The sequence below is a fragment of the Oreochromis aureus genome, linkage group 22 (genome assembly GCF_013358895.1).
Source record: "Oreochromis aureus strain Israel breed Guangdong linkage group 22, ZZ_aureus, whole genome shotgun sequence".
In the NCBI taxonomy this organism is placed as follows: domain Eukaryota; kingdom Metazoa; phylum Chordata; class Actinopteri; order Cichliformes; family Cichlidae; genus Oreochromis; species Oreochromis aureus.
The window spans coordinates 29033742-29047147 of NC_052962.1; the positions used below are offsets into that span (position 1 = coordinate 29033742).

Below are 13406 nucleotides of genomic sequence, written 5' to 3' on the forward strand. Positions count from 1 at the left end.
TAGAAATTGAAAAACATTAAAAGGCCTGTGTGTGTTTTTTTCCATTCACGTCATCATGACTGAGAACTTTTCTGTGATGCACGATTAAAGCGATTGTTTGTACTGGAATGAAGCACAGAGCACATCAAAGTCAGAGTCTTGATAAAAGGTGACAAGAACAAGATGAAATCTCTAAGACGGCAGATTTGTTGACAAATAGATACTTTAAATTCTTCCACTCTTCAAGTTGACCACAGATTCCCATGTGTTACTCAGATAATTACACGGTATGACAGCGGCAGGATGGATTAAAACAAGTGTCGGTTAAAAGACAAATACATCAGAGGAGACGGCACGTTCTCACCCGGGTAGACTGCCGCGTTCTTGTTCATCTGGTGTTCTGCAGTCTTGCATGTGATTCTGTCATCGTCCACACTCTGAACTTCACACGGCAGGCCTGTGGAAAAATATCAAACGTCAGTGGGTAAAGGTACATTTTAGCTCACATCAACTTTACACACACATGCAGAAAAAACAGCAGAGCTGAATAAAGCATGTTTTCATGTGGCGGGGGGGGGGGAATTTACCTAACGTGCAGAATTTTGAAACATTTTACAACCACTCGACGGTGGTAGAAAGCACAATTACAATTAAGTACCATACGCAAGTACATCAATGAGTATCAAGGTACTTCATTGACATTTAAGGTCATGTAACATTTCTATCACAGTACACCCACAGTACTACCCGTGGTCTACCTTTTTATGCCATGCATCAATATGATGGCTAAACAGTAGTTATTCTGATTACATTTTTAAAACTTGTAATTAAACATATAAAGTACTTCTTGAAAACCTCCACCTATAATCCACCTTTAACTTTAAAAGTCTACCTTTAAAACAAAAACACAATAATATAATCTATTATATAATTCATGTGTGTTGTAGGTTTTCTTTACTTATTTTTCAGTTGGTTTAATATATTTTTTATTTCTTCCTGTTAGTCATTTTGTAACTTATTTAAAAATAAATATAAATCGAATTTATTACGATATATGAATATATTTTTCTGCAAATATTTTTTTTTTCCATCATCACTTAGATTTTATTTCTTTGTTTCTTTCTACCATCATACATTTGTACAATTTTCTAACTCGTAATGTTTTGTAGCTGACAATTCAATGGCTATTTCTGCATTTAACATCTTTAAAATCATCTATAACTTCAAATATGCAAATATATAAATACTTACAGAATAAATTATGGTTTAGTTTTATATTTTCCAACTGTAAAGCTCATGAAAAACTAATTAGTCTCCACATTACACTCGCCAGTCTGTTACTGATTATTTGTGTGTCACATCACAGCTGACATGCATTTCCACTGCATTGCAAACACCTGAATTTGGTGATCTGTATCGTTATCTTTGTGGAGAGGAATGCCTTTAAACGGTGATTCCATATCTGTTGTCTACATACTGGGTTTTACAGTTCAGTTGCAGTCTCACATCTATTATTATTGCATATGTACCATAACTGAAAGTCAGCAGCATGCTACATGACTCACGAAGTCCTTGGAAAAGCAGCATTTTTGTCATGGTGTGCTGTGTTTCTGTGCTTTGGAAAGTTATTTCCTCTGCTGTCTGACAAGTCAGTGGTTTTGTTTTTAAAGCATGCAAACATGCTGTTGTGTTGACAAGGATTATCACCTTTGCGTGACTTGTAGTTTGAAAAACACAGAGATTTGTTTAGTGGAAACGCGTGCATCATTCATCCATTCATGCTGAACACTTTGTGCTGAAAGCATCTTTGAAAGTTGTCACGTCTGTTGCTGGTTAGTGTTTTTATGAGTTTCTGTTCCGATGGTGACGATTACCTCCAACGAGAGCGCGTGCTGGTTGATCAGTTTCGTCAAAAAACGACCCTGAGCGGTCAACAGAGTTCCACCCATGATGCTACCCTCTGAAGGAAAGACCCCTGTCACCTCTAAGAAAAAGACAAAAACAAGGAATAAATACTAAATGTAAGAACTGAATCATCATGAACAACAAATATCTGCTCTCCTAAGTACCTGCAAAGGTCTGAAACATGGACAGCTTGCCCAAAGCTGAAACCCTGTAGAGCTTCTTCACTGCCTGACTCCTACAGATTGTAAAGAAAAAAAGAATGGCTTCTTCTCAGCGCAATTTTCAGTTTATCATCTGGAACAGCTAAAAATGTTCAGAAGCCACAAATTCTACATTAAACGATTGAAGTGTTTTACCTCCCAAAGTCTGCATCAAGAATGTAACTCAGGTTTTGATGACCTGTTGGATACAAACTATATTACTAAAGGGTTGTTTGGAAAACTTGATAGTGACATATTTTAAGAAGAGCTGTAATTTCAGTGTGAACAAAGCCAGCCTACCAACAAACGTCCCCGTCATTTTGCAGCTCATGTATCCCATTTGTGAAGATTCAGAAACCAGTTGTAGGTTATACCTTAAGATATATTGTGCAAAAAATGAAATAACTTAGCCTTTTCTTTTATAGTGCTCTGAATCTATTCAATGTAGAAAGCACGCAGGTGAACAACTTACCGTTCATCTGAGTTGGGTTTAAGCAGCTCACAAGGCATCCCTCCCATGTAGGATCTGCAATAAAAAGAAGATTACAGAGGTGTACAAATAAAGTTTAAGAAAACTGATGGATGAGCGTGGATCTGTTACAGAATATTAACAGACTATCTTCAAATCATGACCTTTTTTCATTTTATAAAATTGCTTTTTGTTGCTTTGGTAAGATTAATTGGTTTACAGAAATAAAATTTCAGTTATTTTAACATTTTCTACCTCAGAAATCTGGCGTTGATTCCATTTGAGCTCAAGTCTGTGTTGCTTCCATATACATCAGTAAAGATACGTCCATACACGGTCACCAGTGTGCCTGCCATGTCATTAGAGTGGGATTAACATCAAGTTCAAAATGAACTCAGTACCGTAAAATAACTGAATGCAGTACACACGTTACCTGGAGGACCACTGACTGGACTCAGAGATTCAATAGTAGGCGTGAGATACCAAACAGTCTGAAAAGAGTTAAAGGTGATTTAAAAAAAAAAAAAAAACCCAAAAAACAATGACCACGACAAATCCAAAACATTTACGTCATAAATGAAAGTATCTGTGTTGCATTCAGACTTACTGTAAAGCTGCAGAGCCAACTGTAACGGCACATGCTGTTGTCAGGAATGGGAACACCATCCACACTGACATGGATTTCATAATAATCATATGGCATGGGTCTGTGAGAGACAGTAATAATTTTAGATGGCAATGACATGCAAGAAGTAGCTTTAAAAAAAAGGGCCATCATTATAATATTCAGTATATTGAACATCAACAGCCAGACTCCTAACTAAACAAATACTCAGTGTCAAGACTCATATTACAGAGTACTTCTGCAGGGGTTTTGTACAAGTTGTGTTATTTTTAAATGTAATATAAAAAATGAAAAACTGGAATAAAATTCCACTTTCTAGCTTTATGCAATAATATGCAAATATAGATTCTATACAATTACACATACATAAATGATGCATACAGTACAAATTTTTGGTAAAAATGGGCCAATATGCAAAGACTAATCAATTAACCAGTATTAACAACAGCTATTATAGCTAAGTTATCTAGAAAGTTATTTAATCTTTTATTCACAAGGACGACTAGGGGCGCTCAGAGGGGAATTTATTCTGGGCAAAGTGTTTTATTTCCTGTCTCCCTTCCCTCATCCCCAACCAGTTGCAGCAGATGACTGCCCCTCCCCAGAGCCTGGCTTTGCCGGAGGTTTCTTCTTGTTAAAATGGAGTTTTTTTTAGTCCTGCTGTTGCCAAGCATTTGCTCATAGCATTTCGTCTGATTGTTGGGGTTTTTCTGTATTATTGTAGGGTCTTTAAGTAATAGTATAAAGTGCCTGTGAAATAATTAAGTAACTTGTGAAATAAGTAAATACAGACATGCTGCTAAAGTATGCCTGGAACTGTACCTGGTGTAGCACATGATCTGGTTGCTGTGTGTGGAGTCTCTCTCCACATCACAGGGGACTGACAGGGTGTTTGACACCAGGGTCACACGGTTTCCAAACATGTCGTCTACTGGATTCAGCTGGAACTGCCGCTCCTGTGCAAAACCTGGAAGAAAAAAAAAAAAAAGGAAAAAAAAAAGGGGGCAACATAATCCTAGAAGGTAATTGTTTTTGAGAGTCACATCTTGTAGCATCATCCCACCAGGCCAGCAGGCACAAAGCTTCTTCAGCTGCATCTTTTAGCTACAGAATAGCTTAAAATTGACTTAAATCTCACAATCCATCATAACTTGTTTTACAAAGTAAAAGAATGCCCACACTTCTTTTTAAATTTACTTCTAAACATCATTACGGATCTCTTACCATCTCCTTGAATAGTGAGTCGTGTGGCTCCATTGACGCTTCCTCTGCGTGGCGACACGGAGGTAACGCGCAGAGCATCTGTAAAATTGAATTAAAACAACATGAGAAATCTTTTTTCCTTTCTATGAACAGCGAGCTAAAAAACTGAGTTTAGAATAGAAGTTGTTGTTTGTTTTACTTTACTTACCGCAGCAACACCAAAGAGCGAGGACGAGAGCTGCGGCCTTCCACTTGACCTCCATCCTGAAGAGCTCCCAGGTTACTTTCCTGCCTCACCTGCGCCCCTCTCTCGACCAACTGTGAATCACGTGATACAAAAGTACTATTTAAAACAAAAGTATTATTGATATTTATTGACAGCCATAGAATAAATATATGTACTAAAATATGTCATGCATAGCTCCCCATTCCCCTCCCTCACTTCCCTGGAGGATGACCGTGTAGCCCCCAGGAGGCCCTGAGACAGCAACCTCGGTCAGTCCCCATTACATGAAGCCCTATATTTAGCTTTTCAGGTCTGATGTTTTAGGTGTTTTTACTTTTAATATGTATTCGATTTCTTTTCTTTTTTTGAAGTTTATGATCTATTGTTTGTTATTGTTTACTATTATTATTGTTCTGGTCGTCCTAGCACTTTATGTTGTCCTTGGTTTAAATTTTATTGTTTGTTCTAGTTTGTAGGGACACATCAGTAGTGGACCTCGGAGTTATTGGGTGTTTTGGCCATTATCACTAGACACCCTCCTCCAAGGAAGGCCCTCCCAAGGTTGATCACGCCTTGGAATGTGTCCCTCTTTGTCTACTGTTAGTTCTGGTTTTGTTTTTCCCTTTAAAGTATTAGGTTTTTTAAGACTAAAGTCAGTTAATATTGATAGATGTTGGATTATTAGGGGTTTAGGATTTCATTCTTTTCGATTCAGGGTTTGGTTTCGTCACGACCGGTTCAGGGAGCGAGGCAAACTTTTAAACATTTACAGTTAGTAAAAGTATATCCTAGGTCCCGGTGCATCTTCGGCCCAGTTACCTCTGTTGACCCAGCAATGGTCAACAGAGTTCCACCCATGATGCTACCCTCTGAAGGAAAGACCCCTGTCACCTCTAAGAAAAAGACAAAAACAAGGAATAAATACTAAATGTAAGAACTGAATCATCATGAACAACAAATATCTGCTCTCCTAAGTACCTGCAAAGGTCTGAAACATGGACAGCTTGCCTAAAGCTGAAACCCTGTAGAGCTTCTTCACTGCCTGACTCCTACAGATTGTAAAGAAAAAAGAATGGCTTCTTCTCAGCGCAATTTTCAGTTTATCATCTGGAACAGCTAAAAATGTTCAGAAGCCACAAATTCTACATTAAACGATTGAAGTGTTTTACCTCCCAAAGTCTGCATCAAGAATGTAACTCAGGTTTTGATGACCTGTTGGATACAAACTATATTACTAAAGGGTTGTTTGGAAAACTTGAAAGTGACATATTTTAAGAAGAGCTGTAATTTCAGTGTGAACAAAGCCAGCCTACCAACAAACGTCCCCGTCATTTTGCAGCTCATGTATCCCATTTGTGAAGATTCAGAAACCAGTTGTAGGTTATACCTTAAGATATATTGTGCAAAAAATGAAATAACTTAGCCTTTTCTTTTATAGTGCTCTGAATCTATTCAATGTAGAAAGCACGCAGGTGAACAACTTACCGTTCATCTGTGAGCTTGATACATGCACCGGTGCGTCAGTGTTGCTGGACCCATCACTACCTGGGGCTAACCTGACGGTGCTAACAACCAGTCTGTTAACCTGAACAAGGGGTAAGTATGCGGCCCTCCCAGGTCCGACTCTAGGACAGCACATCTTCGGCCCAGTTACCTAAGCCGTACTGGGAGATGTGAAGAGCTAGGTCCCGGTGCATCTTCGGCCCAGTCACCTAAGCTGGATTGGGAGATGTGTAAGGTTAGGTCCCGGTGCATCCACGGCCTAACCACTTAAGCTGGGTCAGGGGATGAAATTTAGGAGGGGGTGGCAATTTAAAGGAGTCCAACTGTTCTTTTAGGGGAAAGAGAATTCGACGTGTGTGGTTGTTGAGCTAGTTATTAGGTATGCCCTCATTGTCATCTGTTGTGATTTTATTTTGAAAGGATGCTTCCTGTTATGCTGTAGAGTATACGCGAGAGTTCAATAAACAAAGTCACTTTTGGTGTGAATGTTCCGGTAAAAGCCAATGCCCCACGTGCGATTATTCCTCCGTCTAGAATTGAAGTATCTTCAATATTTATGCAGATTCTGCTGGAAGACCCGTCTTTGCTAACAGTGGTGCAAAATGGGCCGTTGCAGTGGTGAGGCCAACCCTCATAGAAGACTGGGCCAGGGCGTCAGGACGCCCTGGACCACCACATCCCACGGGCTGTCCTAGAGTCGGAGCAGAAAGAGTCCAAAAACAAAACTTGCACAAAAAACACTGGCGCACAGAGAGCAGTTCATCAATAAGTCAGGGGGCCGTCCCGGAGGTCGCCGGCACAAGAGTTCATAAGTCAAACGGTCGGGGGGCCGACCAGGTGGGTGGCACAGGTGACAAAGCCGGTCCGGAGGCCGGCCGTGCGGGAGGCAACGGCGGCGGCACAGGCGAAAGGGGTCCGGAGGCCAGCCGTGCGGGAGGCAACGGCGGCGGCACAGGCGAAAGGGGTCCAGAGGCAGGCCGTGCGGGAGGCAACGGCAGCGGCACAGGCGAAAGGGGTCCGGGGGCCGCCCACGACGGCGATGACGTCGGGCTAGAGGCCCAGAAAGCGGCCAACGATGCCGAGGTGCTGGACCATGCGAGGAGGCCGAAGGCGATGCCGAGGTGCTGGACCAGGCGAGGAGGCCGAAGGCACAGCGGCTGGACCAGGCGAGGAGGCCGAAGACGTAGAACCTGACGGCAGCGGGACGGCCGTGGAACCTGACGGTGGTGATGCTGCAGGCGGCGATGCTGCAGGCGGCAATGCTGCAGGCGGCAACGGTGTAGAAGTCGCAGGTGATGATTCAGCAGGTGACGGCTGAACAGACTTCCCCGGACCGTCAGCTGACATGAGGATGTGCTGGCTGGGTCCTCCAGGACACCCAGCAGACGTGGCATGAGGCTGGACGGGCTCCTCGGACCCTCCAGCGGAGACGAGACTGGCGGCTGAACGGGCCCCTCGGACCCTCCAGCGGAGACAGGCGGCTGAACGGGCCCCTCGGACCCTCCAGCGGAGACAGGAGGCTGAACGGGCCCCTCGGATCCTCCAGCGGAGAAGGCAGGTGGCGGCGTGGGAGCTGCGGAGTGCTGGATGGACTCATCTGAGCTTCCAGCAGGAGCTGATGTAGAGCCAGAGGGTATTGGGACCCCTGGCTGAATGTTAAGCTGACCAGAGGACTGAACTGCTACAGCGGGCTGGGCTAATGGTTCAGGTGCAAGCTGAGCTACTAATGGTGGTGAAGTAGATGACTGCACGGGAGACTGAACTGAGGGCGTCTGCACTGGCACAGGGGACTGAACTGATGTCTGTAGTAACGGTGGTGGTGAGAGTGGAGTAGGTGGTGGAGTTGACGACGGCACAGCAGACTGAACTAGAGGTAGTTGTGACGGTTGGGGAGAAAGAAGAGCTGGTGGTTGAGTGGATGACTGTGCTAAGGGAGACGGCACTGGGGACACTGGAGATGGCACTGGGGACACTGGAAACGGCACTGGGGACAGCTGAGCTGCAGGAAACCGAACCGGGGACTGCAGTGACGGTTGTGGTTGAGGTGTAACGGGTGGAAGGGTGGCTGAATTGGCTGCGGGCCGGGCGGCTAATGGCTCAGCTACAGAGTGCATTAATGGCAGGGCTATAGAGTGAATGACTGACTGAGTGGTAGACTGGATGGCTGAGTGTAGTGATGATTGTGGTGGAAGAGAAGCAGGTGGTAGTGTGGATGATGGGGCTAAGGGCAACTGAGTGGCAGACCGAACTGAGGGAGGCTGAAGTGCTACGGGGAACTGAACTGGTGGCGACGCAGGAGACAGAACTCAGAACTGAATAGGCATATGAGCTATAGATTGCACAAGTGGCCGAACCAAAGGTTGAACCGAGCACTGATTAGCGGACTGGGCTAATGGCAATGTAGGAGGCTGAATAGCAGACTGAGTTAATGGCTGGAGTGATAGCTGAGGTGAAAATGGAGCTAGTGGCGGAGTAAATGACTGTGCTAGCGGAGACACAGGAGACGCAGCTTCAGGAGGCTGGGCAGCTAAGCGAGCTTCAGGAGGCTGGGCAGCTAAGCGAGCTTCAGGAGGCTGGGCAGCTAAGCGAAAAGAAACTGCTCCGTAACAAACAGTCCCAAATCCAGGAAACTCTTGAGTATTGTCTCTTTCTTTTATCACAGCTGGCGACTCAGAGGTCTCGGGGTCCGGCTGTGGTGATGGACGTCGGCGGCGTGATCACCGCTTCTTTTTTGATGATGATTCTGATGGGCCGGGCAGCTCCACGTCCGGCCTGTCAGGCAGGTGAGCTGTAGCAGCTGGGGGATGAAGGTGGAGCTCATTTAGGATTAAATCCTGTTCGAGCGGGTGGAGCGCACCGAGAAGCCATGGGAGACCAGAAATCAACCTCTGTAGCCTTATTTCCAAAGCGCGATGAAACTCCTCCCTCACATGTTCTAGCCAGAGTTTAAGGAGTTTCTCCACAGAGTAAATAATGTCTTGACGCAGTTCTTCTGGAGGGTTGAGTGCTGCTGGGTCCATGTCTGGTCGCGTCGTTCTGTCAAGGAGTGCAGTGTGGCAGGCAGGAGTAGGACCCAAAATGCAGGCGCTCAGACTCAAGGTGTTAACTCAAAGTCACAGCTTTATTGGCTGGCAGGGAAAAAGGCATACAAACTAAACTAAACTGGGAAATAACAAACTAAGACTCATGGGGAGACAGGGAGATCCACACAGCAAGAGGGACGACGCGACACTGACTCTTCTTCTTCTTCTTCTTCTTCAGTCAAGTTTAACGGCAGCTTGCATCCAAAACTGTTGCATTACTGCCATCTCCTGGCTGTTAATCGTCCGTCACTCCTGAATCCTTAGATCCTCTTGATGAGACCAGTATTTCTCAAAAAACGAAAAACCACCACTTTCCCTTCACCATGACTTAACTTATTAACCACTTGTTCAAACGTAAGTTCCCTTCCACCACTCATTTCACCCCACATCACCCTCCTGTGACTTGCATACTTCCTACAACTAAGAAGTACATGCTCAACCGTCTCCATATCAGTGCACACATCACACAACCCAGTCGGATGTTTACCTATCCTAAAAAGAGTACCATTTAAAAAGCAGTGGCCCGTTCGTATTCTACTGATAACAACCTCCTCTTGTCTCTTTAATCTGCTACTCCTCTTAGCTTCTATTGTTTTTTGCACCCTATATAAATGTCTCCCTTTTGTTTCATTATCCCATGCCATTTGCCAGAAGTTCTTACTTTCTGTCCAAACTACACTTTTCCCTTCAGATTTTGACAATGGTAACTGTACATCTATGTCGACTCTTTTAACAGCTGCTTTGGCCAACCTATCTGCGCTTTCATTACCCAAAATACCCACATGAGCCGGAGTCCACATTATTACCACATGTTTATTTTGGTCAGACAGTCTATGATGAGCAAAAAGAATGTCATACAGAATCTGCCGATGGGTAGTTGTGTATCCTTGTTCAATACTTAATAATGCGGACAATGAATCACTGCATATCAGGACTTTGGAGACTTTGCTGTCTTCCAGCTATTCTAGAGCCAGCAGTATGGCATACAATTCAACTGCATATACACCCAGACGAGTTGATGTTCTTTTCGCAATCTTGATATTTAACTCCGGAATTACCACTGCCACACTAGTTGCTTCAGTCTTAGGATCTTTTGACCCATCTGTATACACCTGTAAAAAGTCACTGTATTTGCTGTCCAATCTGTTATAGAATTTTTGACAAATATCTGTGGTCACTTTCCTCTTTTTAGTGTCCGTTAATGATCTGTCTACGTCAATATATTTCAATGTCCATATGGGTCGTAAAGGCCACAACACTGTCTGATTGAAGTCTTTGTCATACACTTTAAAAGTTCTTGCTCTATCATCCCCAACCCACCCAAAACTATTTTTAAAAACCTTTCCTCTTTCCCAACAAGTCCCTAACACTTTCTTAACAGGATGGTTTTCGTCATGACCTTTCAAATTTATCCAATAATTAACCAACAGCTGTTGCCTTCTAATGTACAGCGGCATTTCTCCCGATTCCACTTGTAGAGCACATATTGGTGTTGTTTTTACTGCCCCTAAGCAAAGTCTCAGTGCTCGAGCTTGAATTACATCCAGCTTCTTCAAGGAAGTCTTAGCCGCTGATCCGCGACACTGACTCAGAGAAACACCGGGTTTAAATACACTGGGAAGTAACGAGGGGAATGAGACACAGAAGGAGAGCACAGCTGGGGGAAATCAGGACTGACGAGACAAGGAAGCATAAACTGAACACACTGAGATCAGACACGGACCTTCAAAATAAAACAGGAAACACACACGCAAAGACACAGACTCAGAGACGCGGGCTTAACACAGAGACCTGACTACACTAGAGGGGATACACAGGCAGGGACGACGGAAAACAGAGGGAGCACAGAATACTGGGAAACCAAAACACAATGTCATAATTCATAATATCAAAAATAAGAGTACAAAAATCAAAAACACTGGGTCACCGACCCAGAACCATGACAGTACCCCCCCCCCCCGCCTTAAGGGCTGGCCCCAGACAGCCCAAACACAGGAAACAAAACCCACACCCAAACAGAGAACAACCCAGGGCAGGCGGCGGGGGTCCAGGACGGAGGGCAAAAACAGAAGCAGAAAGAGTCCAAAAACAAAACGTGCACAAAAAACACTGGCGCACAGAGAGCAGTTCATCAATAAGTCAGGGGGCCGTCCCGGAGGTCGCCGGCACAAGAGTTCATAAGTCAAACGGTTGGGGAGCCGACCAGGTGGGTGGCACAGGTGACAAAGCCGGTCTGGAGGCCGGCCGTGCGGGAGGCAACGGCGGCGGCACAGGCGAAAGGGGTCCGGGGGCCGCCCACGACGGCGATGACGTCGGGCTAGAGGCCCAGAAAGCGGCCAACTAATACTGCTCATGAATGAGACTAAAGGCAGGAAAGTGTCCTTTAAAACTAAACGTGTTAATAAGACCTCCCTATTTATATAATAGTTTATGATATAGCACGTGTATTTCAGTAATAGCCTACTGATTTCATTGTAGTGGTGTACAGTCACACAGCTCACGTGGGCGTTATCTGTGATACTCCTTAACTATAATTTATCCAAGTTAACCTCAGTTAACCATTCAGACAGTTCTTTTGCAATGAAAAACACTCATGTCGCCGGTAGGTTTCCGCCGTGCCAGCTGTTTACATTACGGCTGCTTATGCAGTAACCATGGTAACCATGGACTCTGAGCGGCTGGATCGACGCAGGTCAGACAACAATTTTACATATATGATCTTAAAACAGGACAGCCACTATACGTGCTGGCCTCATATCAAATGTGAACGCAGACTGTGTCTATGTTTGACGTTTGCTTTATATCTAATCTTCCTCTCAAACATTTAAACAGCAGCAAGTCTGCAGCTGAGGGAACACAAACTCAAATTGTCAGAACAGGTTCGATTGTGTATTCATTTGGTGATTTATTAAATGTATAACTGTTATTCTAATCTGCTGCTGAGTCTCTTACGCTGATGAAAATGCAGAAAACACAGATCACGAACACCTGTTCAACCAATCACTTTCATTCCACTTTGATCTGCGACAAACTGACGGTTCATCTCTGTTACAGTGTTGCGTTAGACTGCTATATTTTTATGTTCTTTATGCTGTAGATTTTCACGTCTCTGGAATAGTTGGCAGTAATAAGGTTGATTTTCTGTAAAATCATATTGATATGACCCGTGACATATTCGTAGATGACAGTTAGATTAGTCGGCTGGGAAACTGTTAACTCAGAGAGCTGACGATATCGTGGATATGCTGACCGCGCTCCGTGGTGTACAGGGCCGTTTACCCTCATGATTAATATTCACAATAAAAACATTAGCCGAACATCATGAAGTCTGTATGTGTTTCATAGTGTCGAACAACCGTTGTACAGTTAAAGCCAGCAGTTACTACATGACGGAAACACCAACGTTATCTCTTTTATTCTTTTATACGCAGGTCACGCTGATTACTGAACAAAAACCCAAAGATCAGCTGTTAATCGAATTTATTTGCTCCCTCTCCTCCTTAAACATGTTTTTAATGTTAGTTATAATTCAGAATTGGCGACTGAAACACGTAGGACACATATGAACATCAGGAAATAAAAACCCGATAAATATAACCTCAGTAAAAGAAGTCAGTGTCAGCGGGGGCTATTACAGCTGTGTACCGGGGCCTGCGCTTTGTCGGCAGTAATAACAGCTTGATTGCTTGCGAGGCGAGCGGGTCTGTCCCACGCTTTGCCGTGAGACTGGGCAGACATCTCCGAAATCATCGAAGCACTTTTTCAAAGAGGCTGTATCTTGACAAACCGACCAGACATATGAAGATTAAACCACTACATTCTCGGCTAAAAAAGTATTAAAATGTATTTGGTGACACACAAACAGGGTTTTTCAAAGTTCAGTTCTGTTAGTTTCCACATGGGGGTTGTTGTGTGCTAAAAACAATGGCCACCAGGCCAAAGCAATGGTTTTGACTCGATCAGCGTTAACCCCGCCCCCTGAGTTTGATGGGTGAGGTTGACAGATAAATTTCTTGGTGAGACCTGAAGGAGTCAACTGTGCCAAAATGAATTAATTAAATACACCATTAAATAATTATTTAAATGTGGCAATAATTATTTAAATGTGTCAATAATTAATTAAATATGTCAATAATTAATTAAATGTGTCTATAATTAATTAATTACATGTTTCGTAAATATTTATGTAATTAATTATTTCCAATTTTAATTA

General features: G+C 43.7%; 1 protein-coding gene across 1 annotated transcript in view; it reads right to left on the reverse strand.

Moving 5' to 3' along the window:
• Positions 1–13406, reverse strand: part of LOC116315135 (fibrocystin-L-like) — a 70269-nt gene that overhangs the window by 43941 nt on the left and 12922 nt on the right. The window contains exons 2-13 of the mRNA XM_039605317.1: positions 4590–4699; positions 4403–4480; positions 4001–4145; positions 3161–3260; positions 2987–3044; positions 2809–2902; positions 2557–2610; positions 2385–2458; positions 2241–2283; positions 2049–2119; positions 1901–1963; positions 344–436 (exon numbers count right to left, since the gene is read on the reverse strand). Coding sequence (XP_039461251.1) covers positions 344–436; positions 1901–1963; positions 2049–2119; positions 2241–2283; positions 2385–2458; positions 2557–2610; positions 2809–2902; positions 2987–3044; positions 3161–3260; positions 4001–4145; positions 4403–4480; positions 4590–4644 — 928 coding nt within the window. The 5' untranslated portion in view covers positions 4645–4699. The remainder of the gene's footprint in view (positions 1–343; positions 437–1900; positions 1964–2048; positions 2120–2240; positions 2284–2384; positions 2459–2556; positions 2611–2808; positions 2903–2986; positions 3045–3160; positions 3261–4000; positions 4146–4402; positions 4481–4589; positions 4700–13406) is intronic.